This window comes from Zonotrichia albicollis, chromosome 1 (genome assembly GCF_047830755.1).
Source record: "Zonotrichia albicollis isolate bZonAlb1 chromosome 1, bZonAlb1.hap1, whole genome shotgun sequence".
Classification (NCBI taxonomy): domain Eukaryota; kingdom Metazoa; phylum Chordata; class Aves; order Passeriformes; family Passerellidae; genus Zonotrichia; species Zonotrichia albicollis.
The window spans coordinates 82,053,760-82,065,786 of record NC_133819.1 but is presented as its reverse complement, the minus strand read 5'-3'; the positions used below and the strand labels follow the sequence as shown (position 1 = coordinate 82,065,786).

The 12,027-nt window shown below is 40.3% G+C and overlaps 1 protein-coding gene across 7 annotated transcripts in view; it reads right to left on the bottom strand.

Moving 5' to 3' along the window:
• Positions 1-12,027, bottom strand: part of CTNND2 (catenin delta 2) — a 638,971-nt gene that overhangs the window by 240,034 nt on the left and 386,910 nt on the right. For all 7 annotated transcript variants that reach the window (XM_074545751.1, XM_026791790.2, XM_014265131.3 and 4 more), the window contains one exon: positions 6,222-6,416. In XM_074545751.1, coding sequence (XP_074401852.1) covers positions 6,222-6,416 — 195 coding nt within the window. The remainder of the gene's footprint in view (positions 1-6,221; positions 6,417-12,027) is intronic.

Here is a 12,027-nt window from a genome sequence, read left to right as displayed (position 1 = left end):
GAGACAGAACAAGGCTCTCATGTTGTGAGAAAGCCATCAGCCCAGTGACAAAAGAAGGACTAGGTTTTCTTGTACACCCTTGCCTTGGACACTGCCTAAACTCCAGGACACCAAAAGCCCAGCCCAAGCACAGCAGGCATGAAGCAGCAAATGCTGCCACTGCCACCTGGCCCCTCTTCCCATCCCTCCAGCAGCATCTAGTCCATGAAGAAAGACTGGACTCCAGAAACAAACCCTGCTTCTACCCTACTAAAGTGAAACACACCTTTACAGGAGAAATGCAACATTACTACAAGCAGCACTTGAGAGAAAGCATTCTTGGTGCAGACACTTCCTTCAGCAAATGAAGTACGAGGCAGGAGTGGGATGGAAGGCAGAGAAGAGGACAAGAGCATCTGTCCAGGTACACAATAGCAATTCTCACCTTTGGCAGTTTTTCCTGAGCTGCATCACAGGACAATGAAATACTGTGTTTATCTTTGCCACTGGCAAATGGCCAGGAGCAGCAGATAACTCTTTCCTTTCAAAAGCAGCTGCCTTGGCTGTTAACAGCTCTCCAGTCAGCATTCTTCCTCCACACAGAAACCCAGCTTGCAAGTTGACATACTTCTGCCTTGCACCTGCCATCACAAATTCCACAGGCTTCTTCTCTTGGATCTCTGTGCCATGGTGCCCAGGAAGTGGTGCAGCCTGTGGCAGCACAGCTTTTGGGAACAGACATCTTGAGAGGTGCTGGTGTACTGGTGGAAGCACTCAAGCATCAGTGGGAGGAATCTCAGGGAGATGGACCTGGCCTGAAGGAATGGAGGCTGTCAGAGAAGCTTGAGGGCAGCCTGGCAGCTGCCTGCACACACAGGGACATTGGGCAGCTCTGAGGGTAGCAGGCAGTGCTGCAGTGTGCACCTGCCACAAACACGTTCCCTGATAGGTAACCCATTGCAAGAGCATGCCTGATGAGCCCTGCAGATCCCACCCTAAGTGACTCTTCAGAGACAATAAAACTTTTACTGCTTAGCCTTCTACTATCCAACCTCCTTTCAATTAATCCTTCCTTTCAGGGTTCTCTTTAATTTCAGCAGATCAATCACAGACTCCTCATTCTCCTAATGCTCTCAGAACAGTCTCTGCAGTACCCTGCATGCCCTGTCTCTATCAAGGAAAGGAGGCAGCTCAGCTCCACGCACCCAGCACTCCAACGAGCACCAAGTGGTTGTGGAACCACGTGAAGCTGCTGGACTTTGAAATCCATTCAACTATGACTGAACTGTGTCACAACACCTTCCCTATGGTGACCTTCTGGGGACTGAGACAGACCATTCTCAGGCTCTGTGCATTCTGAGACTCTCCCTAAGCTTTTACCCAGGCTGCCAGGGTTGTCCTGATGCCAGCAAGATTCATGTGTCCTTCACAGAGCTGAGGAGGACAGGCTCACTCTCCTCCAATGCATCCATGTCACTTTTGTAAGGTTGGGATCAAAAGTATTTGCCTGCAGTCCCTGAAACCAGTGAGTGCTCTTAAAGCATGGTTTAAGACCTCAGCAGGTTTTAAGATCTAAATGCTCTCAGTTTACCGGCAGCACCAGTGCTCTTACACAGCAACACTTACTTCATCTGATAAAGTCACTCTTTGTAGAGAGCTCAGAACAAGCACAGCTCTCCCATTTCTCATCCCACTGCCCCAGACCACTGGGGACATTACTCTTCAAGGCTTTTACAAACTTTATCTGGAAATTACATCCTTTTTACAGAAGAGGGCCCATCTGTTTCTCTGAGGGAGCACAACAGAAGCATGAGCTTCCAGACAGTGATGCCAGCCTCTGGAGGGTGATGACAACTGTTCACACAGACCCCCACAGCTGACAAAGCTGTGCTCCTGAGCTCAGCACTGACAGCCCACAACCGCAACAGTGAGGATGCTTTGTCCTCATGGCAGCTACAGAAATCCCAGGCTTGCAAAATAGTGTGATTTTGTCTGTTTTGCCTGGTTTCATGTTTGACGTGGATTAAATGTCAATAACTATAGACTAAACCTCTAGTTCAAAATTCTAATTCTGCAAATAAGCAAACAATCATTGATTCCATGTGCCACTCTGGCTGAAAGGCAACCCTTCCTCCCTCTTAATTAACAGCCCTCTTCAAATTCCATCAGTGTTCATGTAAACATCCCATCAAAAAAGCTTATCTCTCCTATATGAATAATTCAAAACCTTTAGGTTTATGAGGAAAATCAGTAACAAACCTGCCTGAACAAGAATTATTAATGTTATTTAGTTGAGTTACAAATACAAGCTATAAGTTGCTATTCAGTAAATAAATTAATTTGCTTTTTGTATTGTGTCTGAGTGCTCCCTCCAAGCACATCCTTTGAGGCTTCCCATTTCAAAAGGAAAATTTCACACTTATTGCTTTTAGTGCAAAAGTCTGGGCTGGTACTTTTTATATGAGAGAAGGCATTACCCTTTGAAGAGCAAAAGGGATTGTTAAGTAAAAGCTTAACAACCAAAAGAGCTTTTACAGCTACTGCTGTCAAATTTGAAACATTATTTTTAGCTTAGACAGCATGACAGTAACACACCCAGTTATAATTTACACCACAGGTACAGGCTGGCTGGAGAATGGAACAAGACAGACCTGGGGAGACAGACTGGGAATGTTTGTGGATGAAAAGCTCAACACGAGCTGGCAATTTGTGCTTGCAGTCCAGAAATCCAACCGTGTCCTGGGCTGCATCCAAAGCAGCGCGGCCAGGAGGGCCACGCAGGGGATTCTGCCCCTCTCCTCTGGTCTCTTCTGACACCCCACCTGCAGTGCTGCAGCTCTGGGGTCCTTTGCCCAGGAAGGATAGGGAACTGCTGGAGCAAGCCCAGAGGAGGCCACCCAGATGCTCAGAGGGCTGGAGCACCTCTCCTGTAAAGACAGGCTGAGAGAGTAGTGGCTGCTCAGCCTAGAGAAGGCTCCAGGAAGACCTTAGAGCCCCCTTCAGTACCTGAAGAGGTGCTACAAGAGCTGTACAGTGACTTTTCACAAGAGCACTAAGTGATAGGACAAGGGGGAGCAGAGTTAAACTAAAGGAGGATAGGTTTAGATAAGATATGAGGAAGAAATTCTTCATGCTGAGGGTGGTAAGGCACTGGAACAGGTTGTCCACAAAAGCTGTGGACTCCCCATCCCTGGAAATCCTCAACACCAGGCTGGATGGGGCTCTGAGCAACCTGGTCTAGTGAAAGGTTTCCTGACAGTGACAGGGAAGACAGAATGGGATGATCTTTAAGGTCCTTTTCTACACAAATCATTCAGTTATTGTATGAAGAAGTCATCATCTCTAAAGGTATTAGGGAAGATTGTTCAGACATGTTTTGCACCTTCTGCGGTAGGTAGTGCAGAACTATCACCATGCGTTTCATTCTCAAGTGAAATACAAAGAAAATACTTAAGTTAAGAACCAAAACATCACCCAAAAAAGAACAAACTTAATTAAGAACAAACTTAATTTAGTTCACCCCATAGAGAAATTTTAGCTTATTGTATTTTGCTTACTGAATGTTCATTCACCTAGAAGACAAAAAACTCTTGAGAAGGCTTTATCCTCAGTTGTGTAAACATTCTTGAATGTAATATTTATTTAAGGGCTCATAAAATAGAAAGAGGTGATGTCTGTAGTAAGTAACAATTCTTGGTTACTTTTCCAAAGTAAGTGAAATTTTCAAATTCAGGAATAATTTTCTTTAAAAGCAAAACAAACAAACAAACCAAAGAAAAACCCCATGAAAATCCCCTCAAACACCACAAAGTCCAACAAAACTAAAAAAAAACCCAAACCAAAGTCAACCAAAAAGAAACCCCACTAAAAAAAAAATTAAATGGCTTGCAAGTATAACTAACCTCATTTTAATTTTCAATGGGCAGTGTCAGCTGCAGAGAAAAAATCCTTTGGACAACATCTTTAAGTTTGTCTTCCCTTTTCTGTCAGATGTGGAAAAGCATGCATCATCATCATGATTAATGCTATTTTTGTCATACACAAAGGGTGTGAACCATGGTGTTCGAAGGAGCGCTCTGAAGTTTTAAAACTCTCCACTCTGCCATGACTCATGTACACAGAATATACAGGCCATGAATCTTTGGCACGTATCTTCATGGACTACACAGTAATCTACCTGCCCCATATCTTACACCAAATAGCAATCTAGTCCTAAAAGAAAATAAAAAATTTAAAGAAAAGAAAAATCAATACTTATGAAAACCCAATAAAGGAAAAAAAAAAGTGCAAACTTGAACTCCTTTCCCTCCTTTCTGTTAATTTGAAAAAAATTGTATGGTCTCCATCAGAAAGGATATGTTCCTATTGGTATTTGTGCTAGAGGCAGGAGTCTGAGAGCTGATCCAATGCAGCTCAAAATTCCCTCTGAGCACAGACAGCTCTTCAGCCTGGCTGTGTGAAAAGCTGACAGCTACCAACAGAGCACCAGAGTGATTGGACTGGCACACATCCATCCGCTCGCGTTTCCCCTGACCCTGATGACAGGGGCGCAGGGTGGAAGGCATGGGAGGATCAACCCAACACCAAGCTGGACTGATGGGTCTTTCTTCAGAGGGAGCCTGCAGCAACGTTCAAATCCACATCCCAAGTGGCAAAACAAAACTCATCTTCACAGGGGATGTTTCTGCTAGCCATATGACTGTGGGGGTTTTTAATTCTTTTTCTCTTTCCTTTGAAAACCCATCTCCATGTGTAACCAACTAACATCCCGTGTCCCAGTTCAAGTCACTGCAATTGTTATCTGTGTTGACTAGGTTTCCTTCCTTACTGAGGTGCTGTGAGCAGTACAGTCACAAGAGAGCCTGCTACTCCAGCACAGACAACCAAAAGGATATTTTGCAAGCAAAACAAGAAACCCTTTTCAGGGTGTGTCAGGGAAAGAGAGCATCCTATAGGCACTATGAGGCAGCCACAGGTGGAACAGAATGCTTAAAGTTCAACAGAAACAGTAGTTTCAATCACTACCTCTGTCTTCACAATTCACTGATGTAAGCAGATACTTTTCTCCCTTTCATGCAAAGAATAGTAATTTTTCCTCATATCCATGTGTGACTCTATACAAAACATGAGACTGTGATAGTTTCTTTAGCAGATGGGAAATGGTGCAATGGTGCTTTTCAAAAAGCATAAAGCTGTTACAGGTATTTTTCTAGGTAATTCTCTGGCTAAATTTCCTTTTTAAGATTTCCTCTTGTACTCTGAACATCCAAACTTGCATAAGGCAGTAGGACATGCAAAAGCTGCCAGCTTTTCCCTTGGAGAAATGAGTTTTTTAAAGAAGTTTTTAAAAAATAGTTTTAAAAGAAAGTGAAGTATCTTGCTCTGAAAAGTGCACTTAACTTTTCCTTGATGAAAATAGGAGTGATCTGAAAATGGACATAATCTTTCCTCTTTGATCAACACAGCAAAGATGAAACACCAGAAATACTTACAATTCCTAAGGCAAATTTCTTCTACATCTGCTTTAGGCTATTTTGGCTGTAGCATTTATACACTCTAATTATTTTGTGCATTAAATACCATAAATATCCCTGTTGATTTTTGATCTATTTGTGGGTTCCAACATACAGCTGTATTTCATTTGGCTGAGAGGACATTCTGCAAGTAGGACTTGTACACCAATGCATTTCACGGACAATCATTATTATTTATGGATAAACCAGTGATGCTAACAGCTTTTCCCTATGTTATCGTTCAATTTTATATCTGTGTACCTACACCAAAGCATAGCTCTGTGGGACAGAGGAAGAAAATGTACTTATGATTTACTCTGAAAGCAAGTGAACAATCACTTAGCTTTATGTGGCAGGAACTTTGCAGTCCATTTGCAACACAAAGAATAGCTTTGTAAGCAAAAAAATCCTAGCAATTTCTTCAGAGACACTAGATCTTTCTCCAAGATAATACACTAGATTAACAGAAGTATTTTTTCTCTGTTTAGGAGTAAGCTCCCTCCTCAAATCAGCTTAACCTACTGTACATGTAGCACAACATTAAGTATTTCTCCCTTTTGTGCATGTATCTGGGGTTCTATTGGTAGCTGCCATCTGCAAAAGGTATTTTATTTGACTGGAATGCACAGAATACATTTGGTTAAGCACATGAGGAAGAGAAGAAGAGTTAGTAGTAGAGAGTAAGTTACATATCTCAGAAAGACAATCATGCAGGTTACATCCACCTACCTGTACTAGTGCGATATGTGCCTGTGTGTGCTGGTTGCAGAGGGTCCCCCTGGCTCTGGCTGAGACTCCTCATAGGGGGCTTCTGATAAACTCTGTCTTCGTAAATAGGATCTATGTGGTGCTCTGGAGACTGCAGTGCCCTTAACTCCGAGCCAAGGTGGCTGTGCTGGCTGCTGTAAGATGCCCGAGACCCAGCTGCAAACAGATTTATGAGAGGCGTTTAAGAGGGAGAAAACAAGAGACAAATACAAGATCTGACTGTTAAAATTTTACCTTAAAGTGGCATTTAAACACAAAAAAAATCCCCAAACAAAGCTAAGTCATAAGTGTTTTCAACATGCAAACAGAAATAGCAAGCAAGGGCAGCTACAGCTCCACTTAAACCCTTTAGCTGCATCATTTAGTTGCCTGCATCTACACAAAAATCCCATTTCTTCCAAGGAAACTACATATTTTGGTGAGATCAATATCATGATTATCATCTCTTCTAAAACAGAAACCAAAGAACCCACCACCTCCTCTCAAAAAAGGAGAAAAAAAAAGAAAAACCCCAACTCTCCCCCTTCCAAAACACAAAAAAATCGCCAAACCAAACTAAACCCAAACCAATCCCCCACCCTTTCATTAAAAAAAAGAAAAACTCAAACAAACAAACAAGAAAAGGCAAAAGCTGTACAACCCAGGAATGTCCTCAACTAAACGGGTCCAGGACTGGGGGAGGTAGGAAGGTTGGGGAGAAAAAAGCAGCAGCAGTCAGAACGAGTTTCACATGTTATGCCCGTATCCAAAGATCTACAAATAAAATAAGCTGGAGTTGATGAATGGATGCAGATTTACATGAAGGCTGATCTTTCAAATGCTTCTCAAAATCGCAAGAGAATGGTTGTGCCTTATCAACATTTTGTCTTCGACACTTTGAAAAAAAATCAAGTTGCTAAGACTTTCTACAACTTAAATATCCTCTGAGAATGAATAAATTAAACACACCTCCTGAAAAAAACATTTTAAGGATACAGCTTTTTTTTTTTTGTAAATAACAAGATCAAATGCGATTTTCATAAAACATCTTATTCTACTATTAAAACCAGATTACATTAGAACATTTTAAAAAGAGACTTGTATATTTCCAACCGTGATTGAAGTTGTCACTTCAATCCTTTTGCCACTCAGGTACTTCAGCTCTGTGGTCTGTTATCAAGATTGGCAAGAAGAGTCATGGGGATGCTGTACAAACATTACACATTCTGAAGATACGAATAAAGTTAAAGTAGGCAATAAGTATGCAAGTGACACTTTGCAAATGTCAGATCTATACCACAAAGTCGTAACATGCTACTTCAATGTTTAGGAAAGCAATCACAGATACAACTATTCTGGCCCTTGCTGCTAGTTCTGTGAAGTTAAAATCCTGGATGTAGGTGATGTTCCACTGGCTGAGCTTGTACTGCTCACACCACGGGTGTAGCTATTCCTGCTGAAAGCCTCTGCCACAATCATTGTGCTTGCAGTGGTTTTGTTGCATAAACAGACACTAAATACTTTTAAAATGCAAAGCACAGATATAAAGAAAGATGAGATAGCAACACAGGATGGAAATGAAAAATATACACTGACACAACATTACTTAAACTTTAATACAAATTGTCTGGAGAAAAGAATAATTTATTCCCTTTCCTTCTTCTAATCAGCTTGTGCCATATATGTGTTTTCTTCTGAATTTTTCAACTTTTGTGCATGTTTTTAGTGGAATTCCCTATTTGCATATTTTTCCCTTCAAACATTTTTCAGTCTGAATTGCCATTAGCACACTGCTGAAAGTAATTCCGTTGCTCCCCTTACTAGAAAGTCTGCCAAGAGTCCCAAATATTTTATCTATAACTACAGCAATTATCCAGAAAGTTGATATTACTATTACAGAATTAAATTCTTCATGGTCTACATTTTCAAAGTGCTCTTTAGCCCCGCACCCTTGAGACAGATTTTCAGAGCAGCTGAACTGCTCCCACCAAGGTCTAGTATCCTTCAGAGTGGCCTGAAAAACAGCCTGTTGTGATTATGTCCAAATTTCAATGCATATTTGGCTCAATCTGCATCAGAGGAAAAAATACAGAAAAACTGAGAACATTTTAGACATTTACCAGTATATCAACAAATCAGATTTGCTATAGAATAAAGAATTACAACCCCATTCTAGAAGCATTACAATTCTTTTGCCCACACAGAAGTTAACAGTGGTTTTCTAACAACAGATTTTCTTTCTAACTCAGCTTCCTGTAAGCCAAAAGATTTTTCCCACTGAACTCAGTAGCAGTATAATCCAGATATCAGCATGTTTCCAAACTGTTATGGTAATCTTCTGGTGAGGTGGGCTTAATTCAACCTCCTTCATATTCTATCAATAGTTCTGCACTTACAAGTGCTGATACTAGTCTAAATGGAAGCTTAATATTAGTTTATTATGCTAATATTGAACAGAGATTTATTTGCAAATTATGCATGTAATTAAGACTTTACTACTGTACTAAACAGTAAGCACATGTATAACCAGAGAAACTTCTTGACCAAAACATTTAATCAACCTGTTTTGACTGAAAACAGTGAAGTGGCAATCTAAAAACAACTTCAAAGCATCTGAGTAACACATTATGATTGAACATCCCTCCCAAGAAGGTCAAGAGGGAGGGACAGTGATAGTTACTCACTATCAGTGAGTAACTGCCACTATCCCTCTAACACTTCAGAAAAATGAAGATTTCAACACGTAACCAAAATATTTTCATTTTAGAAACTAAACTACTCTCAAATCTCAGAAATTAAGGCCATTTTAAAATCATGTCTCTTAAACACTTTAGGTTTTAAACAACAATGATACTTTTCCGTATGCAATTTTACTACACTATTTCCAAATTATCAGGTATCAATATTTAAACACAAAATACTACTACCCTTTAAGGTTCTTAAATCCAGCTAAAAAGACAAAAAATCAGAAGATTTAAAAAGAGATGTAACACCATCATACTTTTTAATGTTTCTATTACGTAGGTATTTAAAAAACTACAACAGCAAGTTGATTTAAGTTAAAATTTCCTTTCAGTTGCTCCTAGAAGTTTTTCTATGTATGAACTTATTCAAGTCTCAACTAAGGAGCAACAGTTTTTTATTGCATATTTAATTTAAATAATAAAATCAACTAACTAGTAGCTGTTACATCAAGAGTTATATCCAGGAAAGGTCACACAGATAACTTAGGGATTTCAGTCAACTGAATCCCACCTCATCTACACACTCAATCCTGCACCATATTCTGCTGCTTTGGAAGGCACTGGAGAGACAGCTGAGATGACTGATCAAAACAAGGACCATGAACTCAAAGAACTGATGTCACTGAGAAGGAGAGGTGGAATGGGTCTCCTGCCTGTATCCCAGGTTAGCAGCCAACAGCTACATCCTTTCCTATCCAAAGCTGCAAGCTGATCTGTACCACTGCCTTCAAAAACTCTTGCATTAAAGCAGTTTGAAGCTCACAGAGGCTGGAAAAGCAACCAGATTGGAATAGAAAAACAGCATCAATACACTACTAGGAAGCAATAGAAGATAAGGTCAGCAAGGCCCACGAGCAGTCTCGCATTAAGGAAGCTCAGCACCCTCAAAAGCAGTTTCCCTAAATGTAGAGGCATCATGAATTCCTGGCTCCCCTGAGACTGCACTCACTAAACCTCCTTATCCAGCTGCCAGCCCTTCTCCCCTGCACTAACAGCACTGCACCTCTCTGGGTGCCTGAAATCAAAGCAGTGATGTGCAGCAAGGCCACACACCTTTCTCCTACATAATCTAAAAATGGACTCAGCCCCACTCCCTGGCCAGCCTGCCCTAACAGCAATGCTGGTTTTATTTCAGAGACGTAATCAAGCATCAAGCCCATTCACAGACAGGTCTATGCTCAAGTTCAAAGAAAACTCATTATTAAACTTTCAGTCCTGCTAGTTGATATTTATAGATGATGTACCCAGCACCAGTGCATAGCCAGAACTCTCATGATCATGGTGGTCAAAAAGTGGGGTAGTAGATTAATTTAAAAAGCCCAAACAAACCAAACCAATCCAAAACCACTGAGAAGAACTAAACCATTATTTAGGTGTTCAATAAACCATCCATTAATCAATTATTCCAATAGTGCAGTCTTGTTTGACAAATGCATCTGTGGCATCACAGCAGAAGGTATATAGAAGACTACACAGCTTTAAAATAGCTGTGATAGGCACAAAATTAAGAAAAAAAAATTTTTTTAGAACAGAAACTGATTAACTATTTGAACCAAAGTATATGGTAAGAAGAGTCTTCTCTGTCTTCCGAAGCTTCCAAGACTGAAACCTGAAAGCAAGTGGAACATCCTATCTTTTGCATCACCGTGGAGCCTTTACAAGTCATCTGTGGCAAGGTTCCACTGGGGTATCACATGAACCCCCAGCCAGGTGAACTGGATTAGGGCAACACGGATAACCTAGAACTGTCCAGATGAAAATACATATTCCTACATGTGGTATTTCCTCTCTTCCTGCATTCAAGAGGAGCAATATGAAAAGTGCAGTCCTACCAAATTGGATCAAAAAGTTGATCTCCACTCTTCACACTTGAAAAATGCCCACCCTACTAGTTAAATTTTTCCACATTAGTTTGATACATTCCTTCGCAGCATAGGGAAATAGTTGTTTCCTAGGAAATGCTCTTTTTCGACAAAGTCTCACTTCCCACGGGAAGATAAATACTGTAATCAGACAAGTGTAACATGAGAGATATACACCAAATAATCCCTAATTGCTCTTCATTGCTGGTGCAAGCTGTCAAGAAAATAAATACAACAGATACATTTGAATGACACTGCTGATCTGACAGTTCAGGTCAATAAAGTAAACCGATATATTGCATTTGTCATTGCAAGAAATTAAAGACATTAAAATTCCTGAAATTAACGGATCACGGGCATTGCATATGCTCTAATAAATCTTGGACAGTTTTTATTTGTGCCTCTTTGGAAAGGCTTTATAACCTATCATCCTACCTTGCTACACCTTTAAGAAGAAAACCTACAAAGTCATAATACTCTCTAAACATCTCTAATAGCAAGAGCATACAGTACTGTCCCCCTGTCCAGGATTTAAGAGCTCCTAGGAAACACAAAACATGAAAGTGATAATCTCAATGCTAAAAAACCCCATTCAGATCTAACCAGGTATACCATTCAGCCCTCATTCAGAAATTCCTGATCCTTAAATACATTGATCAAGAGTCCTGTTAAACAATCTCCTTATGTATATAATGGAGGAACATCATTAGTGACACATGAGCTGAAGATCAACAGCCATTGTATTATCCCTTATCAGTTACATGTTAACAGCTTAATTTAATTAATTAAACTTGGTTGCAACTCCAGACCTTCCAACACACAGCAGAACTCTGGCTACTTAAGGTTCTAAGTACCAAAATCAGACTGAACACACTACAACACTCTGCACTTAGAAGATGCATCTTTCTGACAAGGAAGATGAAAGATCTACAGCTGGCTGCATCAATTCTTAACTTTAGATATAATGAAAACGTTGCTTACATTACAAGTTAAAAAAAAAAAAACAACAACAAACAACAATCAACCTCAGAGTATGATAAAATTGCAATAAGTCCATCATTGAGATAAGAGCCTGCAGGCACAAAATCTGAAAGAGAATCATAGGAATTTTGTGGCTTTGATTTTTCAGAAGACCGAAAAACCTTTTTGATTTAAATAGCACATCATGGCTGAAAACCCTTT